The 11,087-nt window shown below is 35.7% G+C and overlaps 1 protein-coding gene across 1 annotated transcript in view; it reads right to left on the bottom strand.

Moving 5' to 3' along the window:
* Positions 1-297: 297 nt before the first annotated feature.
* Positions 298-11,087, bottom strand: part of LOC111621926 (calpain-D-like) — an 83,742-nt gene continuing 72,952 nt past the window's right edge. The window contains exon 13 of the mRNA XM_023364177.1: positions 298-593. Coding sequence (XP_023219945.1) covers positions 413-593 — 181 coding nt within the window. The 3' untranslated portion in view covers positions 298-412. The remainder of the gene's footprint in view (positions 594-11,087) is intronic.

Raw genomic sequence — 11,087 nt, forward strand, 5'->3', positions numbered from 1 at the left:
ATCTATTTTAAGCTTACAAACAAATACATTTTAGTTTTTAATATAGTACAGAAAAAAGTAATCTAAATTTACGAATGCATGTACTGTAAATACAGTATATACTTGTAAATGTATATATTTTAATATGATTTTATGTACTTTAAACGCTTTTCTAGTGATATTATGACTAAATATTTGTGGCGGACAGATGTAAAGTCGAATAAAATGACTTAAACTTGATTTTTATTTTTCCACATACTTTTTTGACAAATGACGTATAATCGGGAATGACGTAACTTAAAACGATGTAAGTCGAGGTATATCTGTATTTGGTTTCTTTTATGCAGTACATTACAAAATGAATACAAGAAGTTAATTTTATTTTCAAATTAATTAAAATTTATATACAGTAATGTCACACAATTTTTGAGTATCAAAATAATGGTTTAGGTTCATGTAATCCAGCTAGTTCTGAATTAATTTTTGGACTGTGCTTGATTCTTGGTGGTAAAATTTTCTGAACAACTTTGTTACCAAATAAATAATGAGTCAGTCTGAGAACTATTGTGTAGTTTTCTCCAGCTCGAACTTGTGTTAAGAGCATCACAACTTGTCTATAAATTTAAAAAGGCAGAAATTATTAATGAATTATTTACAGTTTTCTTTTATAGTAAAAACATTTGTATATTTTCATTTGTGTTTCTAGAAAATCTGTATTCAAAAATTCTTCCAAACATTACTATTTGAGGATGATAAATTTTTAAAATTTTTATACTAAATATAGAATGTATATTCAAAGTAATCAATATAATAATTATCTGAAACAATCTCAATATTTTATTTTTAGTAACATTAAATATGACACAAAAAAATACTAGTCTGAGAAAATTATTTTATATTTATTTTCAATTAAATCAAAAGATGATTTTATTTACCTAACAATACATATTTAGTGACAGTTACCAAGACCATAAAATTTTATAATTAAAATCTATTGTAATAAGGAAGTAAAATTCACAAATTCTTAAAATAGGTTATGTAAAGTGTTGCTATAATGACAGTTTTCCTTTAACCTTTTGGAGGGCACACCCACAACAAATTGCTGCATAATGTTGATGTCTTGTTTAAGATGTACAAGGTGATGCAGAAATGCAGCTCAGTATTCCCTATTCATAGCATATGCCACTATCTATATGTCAACCTATTTTCCTATTTCTAACCATTTATTTATTTGAGCTTTAAATTAGGTGTTATATCTGCAGTTACTTGTCACTATACCTATTGCAATGTAAGTATAATTTGCAATTGATTTTATTTTTTTAATGTATTTGAAAGAGTAGCTTACTTTTTACATATCTATTGCATAAATATGCAATAGATTATGTAATGTTGCATAATCTATTACATAAATATGCAATAGATTATGCAACATATAAAGATAAAATATCTTTATATGTTGTAGGTTTCAATAAATTCTTAGACTTGGTATTAGTTGAAAGCTGTTTGGTATATTTTTAAAAATGCCTTTAAAGAGTAATTGGATGTGCTTTAGAACAAGTGAGGAAATTGATAGAAAAGATTGATTATGACATTGAAATCCAGAAGATTCAAAAGAGCAGGAAATTATAGAAGATAATCATGACAGTGACTCCAAACAATCAGCTGAAGAAATAGATGACTGTTTTTTAGAAGATAAGAATAGTAGAACAAAATAGATCTGTCAAGAATGTGGAAGGCTTGGAAATTTCCAAGCCTTTCTCACTCAAGGAAAAATGAGTTATGGTGCATTGGGTATAAGTTTATGAAACTAAGGGGGCAATGGCTCAAAAAAGTTTGGGAATCACTATTCTAGATGCTTTATAACTACATTTATTGAATAAAAAGTTCTAACATTAATTTCCTCTTTGTTCATATTTTAAAAAATATAAAAAAATTAAATATAATATTGCTTCATATCCTCCAAAATGTTCAGTATAATAGTTACACCCTCTCATGAAACTAATAGGCACAGGCACACCCAGCAACGAATAAAAATAGATATTGGATTATGTTAAATCTTTAACTGATTTTAACATAAACTATTAATTAATACACCTTTAACAGTGAGTAAAGTTTGAAGAAAAATAACTTGTGCCTTTCTCATTCTTATTAAAAATATTTTATCGTCAACTGAAAAAGTTTTTTCTTTTTTATTTTAAAACAGTTTGATTAAAACTAACACATCTTTGAGAATGCTCCTCTACTAGTCCAAGTACCATCACCTCTTTCTCAGCAAATGTAACTAATTATAACAACACACCTGATTTTTTTTTGCCAAGCATAAATTACTTTATTCTCAAACATTTTCAACCTACTTATTATAGGCCATCTTCAGGCTTACGATACGAATCATAAGCCTGAAGATTAACGGGGGAGTTTACTGTAATTTGTCAGATTAAAGATGGAAAATCTCAATCTTTTGTGTTTAATCTAAAGCTCTGTTTTCTTTTATGATCCAAGGCTTTGCTTTGCACAACAAATTTGAACACACACGCACACACACACATATATATATATATATATATATATATATTATTGAATCTTTCTTCACTCTTCACTTCAGGAAAAGAATAAAGAAAGATTCAATAAAAGAATATTGTTGGCGCCTTGAGCGCCACTGTATATTTGTAGTAAAAAAAAATAATAATTTTTAAATTTGGAGATGAGAGTAACAGTCATTTCTGTACCAGTGTCTCATTCCACATTAAACCTTTTTTTTGCAAAACTGCAAGTACATTCATATTTTTACAGTGCATTAAAGATTGACAGATAAATATCAATAAATAAATTCAACATCAAAAGGCTTATTTTGGCTTAATGTGATGTCACAAAAGTTTTTTTTTTGGTTTCCTACACAATATGAATATAGTGTGAATAATATATTTAAGATATGTGAGTATTTTGTAGGAGCACCTTTTAATTCTGTAATAGCCTGCAGACTCTTAGGCATTGAAGAAACAATGTTTTTTTTTGGTAATTTCATTTCAGATCTTTCAAAGAATTTTTGTTGTATTGAATTTCCTGAATGTCTCTCTATTTCATCCCATGTACAGCCTGAACATGGGTGTAAGACAAAAGATTTAAATGCCTTTGATTGAAGTATGATCTTAGGCTGAATGAGTTTGTTTCAGTATTTTGGAAACTGCTAACATCCTCTGCTTTTCTCATGTATCTCAGGTGTTCAGAGAATGACAATTGGACCAAAAAATATCAAGCATTAAACACAACTCTGAATGGAAAAGGCTTGTGGATCAAAGAGGTAACAGGCAACTGGCATAAATCATTTGCAGCAACAGAAGGGTGACAACACAACAGATTGCAGCTCAATACAATGCAGGTGCATTTTTTTCTCATTACTGTTTCAGAAAAATATTTTGTAAACAGTTATTTCTAGTAAAGAAAAGTCTTTTTTTGTTGTTACATAATTCATTTTTTTATATGAATTTTTTTTCGCAGTAGTTTTAGGCTCGTTTTTGGCGATACCCCCAAAAGAGTTTGACGACTATAATTGTCGCTCACTGCTTAATGCCACAGCCTACCTCAATATTGTTGCCAACCAGTGCACCCATTTACAGCTACAGTGTTCCCTAACAAAGATCAGGGAACACTGTAGCAGGGCCCTTTCAACTGGACACTGCACTCTGTCACAATATTCAGTTGGTCTCATATTGGTTCAATGAACATGATTCTGAGTTCCAGTTGCTTCATTGGCTGGCTCAGTCACCTGATCTCAACCCCATCAACCATTTGTGGGACGAGGTGGAAAGATTCATTTGAAGATACACTAAAGTATACTCAACAACATATAGCCACATGTTGGTTGTAATGTGTTGAAAAATGCCCACATGAACTGTGGCCATGTTTGAACATTTATTTTATGGTCAGGATATTGTGATACCTGTAAGCTCATGCTTATTTAACAGCTCAAATATTCCTCTCTTAAATGCTATTTTCTTTGTAATGCTATGCTAATGATATTATGATTAATTATTTTTTGAAAAATATTGTTTCTTACATACAATAAAAGTAAACTTATCAAACTTAGTAAATCTACAATATCCAATGCCCATGTGTGCATTTGATTGATGGATCCCACCACAAAAATATAGATAGCATTATTGCCAACAATGAATAGTAGGCTGTCAATTACATTCATAGTCATAATGTTTGTTATAGTAACCCTGTTACAACCATGCCCAGCTCCTATAAAAATACTATAAGTATCTTCCATATATATATAAAAAATAGATGACATTTATGGATTTAAATATTTTGTCTGTCAATAATAGACAATACATTGTCGTGCCGGCTCCAGGGGAGACTAGCACCATGGTGCGGAGAGTGGCGAAATGAAAAAGAATGATTCAGAAGAAAAAGAACAATTCAAAAAAAGAATGTTGGAGATGTTTCTCTTTTAACAAGAGAGAGAGTTTTTGTTGTTAGTGTATCTAAAAAGTGTCAGTTTCGGTAAACTGTATTCTGAATGTATATCCCGAGCCCCACAGCTCATAACAAATTGGTATCAGGAGTGTGATATGAATCATGCCGGTTATGCCGAAAGAAGACATTGAAGGGATTCGTACATGAAGCCAACAGCGACAGCAGGTGGTGATCAATCCCATCGTGTTAGGGAGGTTGTAACGACAGGTTACTTGCTCTACAGTGTTACTACTGTAGAGCAAGGGGCCACCTGCAGATGAATTGCCCAAAGCGAGGGCACCTTGGGAGAGACCGAAAGGTGGATGGATTTCAGAAGGTAGAGGCGGCTGATACCACCACACAGCTGCAGTGGCAACAGGGAAATGAGTAAACACCAGGACTGCGGGGCAGGTGCTGGCTGGTTCTGAGGGAGCCCCAGGAATCTTGATCTCCCAAGCCATGATGGGAATAGCCTGATTATCCAAGGTGAAATTAATGGAACACCATGTAAGCTGACATTGGACATCAGAGCTTCTTGCACAGTCATCAGTTGGCAAATCAGTGGGGACTACTTCAGTGGACATGATCGTATTCGTCTTATAACAGCAACTGGTCAGCACATATCCATCTGAGGTGAGAAGGAGGTGGAATTGCAACTAGGCAACAAGATTTATTGGCATAATGTTATCATTGCCGATATAAGGGATGATTGCATTCTGGGCTTGGATTTCATGAGAGAACATCATTGTGAGATTGATGTCAAGCAGGGAGTCTTAAAATGTGGTTTGGCAGAACTCTTTATGGAAGGTGCATCATTGGGTGAAGCACACTGCTTGAATAAAATTGTTCTTCCCCCAAGGTCAGAAACTATTGTACCAGTTAGACTACCAGATAACGCTGGCCAGAAGAATCGTTGTGTCCTCACAGAGGGTTTAGACAGTGGCCTACCATGGAAGATCGTGCGAACGTTGGTGAGGGCCACAAACATTTCGGCAGTACATGTTCTAAATCCGGATGATAGAGAACAGGTTGTTGGAAAAGGCATTTTAATGGGCACCTGTGAAGAAGTTGCTTGGATGCGTAAATGCCAAGAACAATCTACTGCGACCAACATGAAACATTCCGTATTCAATGTGTTGACGCTTCTGGAGGAATGTCGTAAGGATTTGTTGGAAGAGGAACTAAACAAAGCTAAAAACATATTGCTTCAATATGCCAACATTTTCTCATCAAGCGACGCTGATATAGGGAAGACGGGATTGGTTCGACACAAAATAAATACAGGGAATGAGTTACCAATCCGTCAGTGACCAAGAAGGCTACCGATGGCACGTGAACAAGAGGTGGATGCCATGATTCAGGGAATGATAAGGAATGGCATTATAGAACCCTCTTCTAGTCCATGGTGTTCACCTGTGGTCCTGGTAAAGAAGAAGGATGGCAGCATGCGTTTCTGCATGGACTATTGTCAACTGAACAACGTTACAAAGAAGGACAGCTATCCACTACCGAGGATTGACAATACATTGGATACATTGACAGGAATGAAGTGGTTCACTACCCCGGACCTAAAAAGTGGCTACTGGCAGGTGGAAATAGACCCTAGAGACAAAGAGAAGACTGAATTGCCACAAACCCTTTCCTGTGGAAAATGCAAGGGACATGCTGTGGAAAATGCAAGGGCTGTGCAATGCCCCAGCTACTTTTGAAAGACTTATGGAGCTAGTACTCACTGGATTGAGTGGGGACGCCTGTCTTGTCTATTTGGATGACATAATTATCATGGGCCGCACATTTGAGGATCATCTTCAAAACCTGGAACAAGTGCTATTGAAAATACGAGGAGCCAATCTCAAATTGAGTCCAAAAAAATGTGCCTTCTTTAGACGGCGAGTTAAATTCTTGGGACATGTTGTCTCGGAAAAGGGGGTGCAGACAGACCCGGATAAAATCGTCTCCATAAAAGATTGGCCAGTTCCAAAAGACAAGACAGGAGTTAGAGCTTTCTTGGGCTTATGCTCCTACTATTGTCGGTTTGTGAAGGATTTGCTGATATTGCCAAACCACTGCATAAGCTTACGGAAGAGAAGAGACGATTCTGCTGGGACGAGGGTTGTGATATTGCATTCCAGGAGTTACAGGAGTGTCTGTGCAACACGCCAATTTTGGGCTACCCTGACACTGAAAATGACTTTATAGTTGACACAGAACCCTGACACTGAAAATGACTTTATAGTTGCCACAGATGCGAATAACACGGATATTGGTGGAGTTTTGTCTCAACGAAAAGGAGATCAAGAATTGATTATAGCCCACTTCAGCAAAGTCTTATCCAAACCGGAAAGGAATTACTGTGTGATGAGAAGGGAATTACTTGCTGGGACGAAGATTCCGTTTGCGTACAGACCATGCTGCGTTGAAGTGGCTTTTACATTTCAAGAATCCAGAAGGACAAGTAGCAAGGTGGATAGAGCTGCTACAGGAGTTCGACTTCGTGATTGAACATCGTAAAGGGAAAACGCATGGTAATGCTGATGCCTTGTCGAGAAGGCCTTGTGCAGATGACTGTATGCATTGTGTCAGACAAGAGGCTAAAGAAATTGTTCCTGTGCAAATGTTAAAAATGGAGATCAGTAACGAGTGGAAGGAAACCTTACAACAGGCTCAGGATAAGAGCGCACACATTAAGCTGATCCTCGAGTGGTTGAAGGCTGATGCTCCTAGGCCCAACTGGAGTGATGTTGCAGCTCTGAGTCCAGTTACAAAGAGCTACTGGGCACAATGGAACAGCTTGACCTTACAGGATGATGGGATAATGTGCCATAAGTGGGAAAATACCCAAGAGGACAGCTACCACCTGCAAATGGTTGTTCCCAAAGGAAAAGTTCCAGAGGTCCTAAAACTGTACCACGATGGCTGCTCTGGAGGCCAATTGGGGGTGAAGAGGACCTTACTGAAGATCCGCAAGAGATTTTATTGTATCCACTGTCGTGATGATATGGAGGAATGGTGTCGCAGATGTACCTATTGCGCGGCTGTGAAGGTACCTCAAACTCGCAGTAGAGGTGCATTAAGGGTGTACAATGTTGGAGCCCCATGGGAACGAATAGAGTTATATGTTGCAGCACCGTTTCCTGAAAGTAAAAAGAGAAACCTGTACTTCATGGTTGTCATGGACTACTTTACTAAATGGCTAGAGGTCTTCGCCATTCCCAATCAAGAAGCGGTAACTGTGGCCGATAAATTAGTCCACGAAGTATTCTCTCGGTTTGGAATACCCTTAGAGATTCACTGTGATCAAGGCAAGAATTTCGAGTCCCAAACATTTCAGGAGACATGCCATGTGATGGGTACCCACAAAACCAGAACCACCTCGTATCATCCACAATCCAAACGATTTAATCAGACATTGGAAGGTACAGTACCTGGCAAAAATCATAGAGACTCAGCAAAGAGACTGGGACAAACACATTCAACCATTTTTGTTGGCATACTGAAGCGTGGTCCATGAAAGTATGTCTGTGACGCCAGCCTTTGCTAACTTTGGAAGAAAACTACGATTGCCCACAGATTTAATTACCGGTACCCCACCCGATAGTCCACATAGCATGACCAACTAGGCAGACAATTTATGTCATAAGATGAATGATGTATATAACCAATCCAACAGCCCAGCCAACAAATGTCTGAAAGGATGAAGACCCAATATGACTGGAAGATGAACAATCAAGGCTTCAAAGAGAGTTCCTTAGTGTGGTTACATAATCCTGTGCGCAGCAAGGGAAAGTCCCCTAAATTACGGCTTAAATGGGACGGGCCATATCGTGTCATGACTAGAATCAACGATGTCACCTACCGAAAACAGAAGAAGTCGAGAACTGCACCCAAGATTGTTCATGTGGATCATTTTGCGCGGTACTATGGGTCTAACGATGCTCAGGATGAGCATGCCTTAAGAGGAGGGCAGTGTCGTGCCAGCTCCAGGGGAGATGAGCACCATGGTGCAGAGAGTGGCGAAATGAAAAAGAATGATTCAAAAAAAAAAAAAAGGAAGAAAAAGAACGTTGGAGATGTTTTTCTTTTAACTAGAGAGATAAAGTTTTTTTTGTTAGTGTATCTAAAAAGTGTCAGTTTCGGTAAACTGTATTCTGAATTTATATCCTGAGCAATGTTCCCTCTAAGCTGCGCAGCCGCGCACTGCTCAAATTGTTGCCACGCACGAGAATTTATGTGCCACGCAGGCGATCATGCACACCGATTTGAATTGTTGTTTACTTATTTCTCACTCTGTCTGCAACATGATTATTGCTATGTATATTTCAATTAAATACAGTGGTACCTCGGTATATGTCTGCTTTAGAATACATCCAATTCGGAATACGTCCTGTTTGGACGAAACAAATTTTGCTTGGTATACAACTTTTGTTCGGTATACGACTTAATTCAATTATACACACCATCTATGAACAAGTAGCACTATCGGTGTACTAGAGCAGACTAGACGTTCGCGGTGCCACAGTTTATAGCTTTGTTAAATTTTTTCTGATTTTAATTTGTAAGTAAAATTTTATTATTTTTATTAATCATGAATTGNATTTTTACGTCCAGTCAAACGAACTATTTTCAATTTGATCAATTTTCTGGAATGTTTACAATCGTTCTATAATCGAACCAATTCGAATACAAATTTGAATTTAAAACGGTTCAAACATTTTTAAAATCGAAATAGAAAATCTTCAAAGTCAACCACTTTAAGCCCCCATATCTCCCACACCCTTATAGCTATCGAGACACAACCACCATAGTGCACGAATGGAGACTTGGGGCTACTACCAAATGCAAACATTGTGGCAACTTGAGCTGAATAACTTGGGCTGCATTTAATATTGTGAACATAAAATTAATCTCCATGTTCACAATATTAAATGCAGCCCAAGTTGCAATATACTAAATAATTATTGTGGTGGTGATTTGTTGCTATTTTATAATAATGAACTGAAGAAAATGGAGCCAGTAATAATGGACTTTCAAAAGGCAACATATCTCTGATAGGAACTTCATACCCCAACATGCCTACCTCCAATTTTTTGAATTCACATATTTTAGCAGCCAGTTTGTCTGCATATGATTGGGACACTATCTCAAGCTTACTAATAATAACAGAAATCAAATTTTATCTCAGCTCAGAAACTTCGTACAGGTTTTTCCTGTTTCTCTTGAAATTGTTTCTTATAGATATGTAGGTTTCTGAAATTTAACATCTCATTTGTAATTAGAGAGGTTGTGTTTGAAGTTCAAACGTTAAACTTGTATGGCAAGCAGAAATACATGTTTGACGTTTGAACTCCAAGTAAAACACGTGCCACACATTCACATCGCGCACTAAATCATGGGATATATTGTTGAAAAATGGCAGAAACATTTAACAACGGTGAATGTTACTAGCGAATGTAATTAAACAAATTAAACTATTTTAAAGTATTTATAGTATGTGCAATAACACTAAATAATTATTTTTAATTAGCATCGTGTCTCCTACCATACGATAGGACTACCTTATACAGTACTTTTGTCGAGGGAAGTAGTGGCTTATGTAAATCCAAAAGCAGCTCAGGAAATTATTTTTAGAAAATTTACAAATGTATTGTGCTGTTGATGGTAGAAGATGCTGTGAAAGTACAAATCTACTCCTACAGAATTATGATAAGCTATTATGAACAGAAATATATGTAAATTCTATAGGCACTTCACATCAGTTGCAAAAGCATTGAATAATTAAATAATTTCTGGATTCAAATCATCTGTTTCTTTACAATATTATTCATAAATGCTTAAATAGTCATTATTTTAATAAAATACATCATAATTTTAACCCAAAACACAAAAAAAAATGAAAAAGTTTAAGTTAAACTTCTACTCTCCATGCTAGACGTAGCGAATGCCATTGTCAATCTTCTAGAATTGCCAGGTGGCAGCACTCGATGTCCGACATTCACATTTTGGGCTGAAAATGTCAGCCACAACCCCTCTACTATTTACAATTATTATTATTGAATTTTCTTTATAAACAGTAAAATTGGTTACATGACGTGGTAAATAAATGCTGGAGGTTGCAAAAACAATACAATTAAAAACAAGATAGAAGAAGAATAACCAAATTATATCATTTACCTTATGGTAAAATTGGTTTCATTATACTTTATTTTGCTTAACATTTGATTTTCCAAGAAATTATTGATGACATTAAGTGAAAATTTGCTGTACTGTGACTATTCTCACTGAAAATAATGTATATGAATGATTCCATGTTTGTATGTTGTCAGTAGCAAACTGTATTTTTGATGATATTGTACAGGTATACCTCGCCTTACATTGGTAATTGGCCAAGAGAGGCGCCGTAAGTCAAATTTACTTGTCTCAGAGTCTACTTGTGACTAGGCTAAACGATAAATTACCATTCCCCGTTCTGTATTTTATTTATTAATGCATTTTTAATAATATATGGTTAATAAGAATCTATTTTAAGCTTACAAACAAATAAATTTTAGTTTTTAATATAGTACAGAAAAAAGTAATCTAAATTTACGAATGCATGTACTGTAAATACAGTATATACTTGTAAATGTATATATTTTAATATGATTTTATGT

This window comes from Centruroides sculpturatus, unplaced genomic scaffold, assembly GCF_000671375.1.
Source record: "Centruroides sculpturatus isolate CEXI.00-Female unplaced genomic scaffold, Cexi_2.0 scaffold31, whole genome shotgun sequence".
NCBI lineage: Eukaryota > Metazoa > Arthropoda > Arachnida > Scorpiones > Buthidae > Centruroides > Centruroides sculpturatus.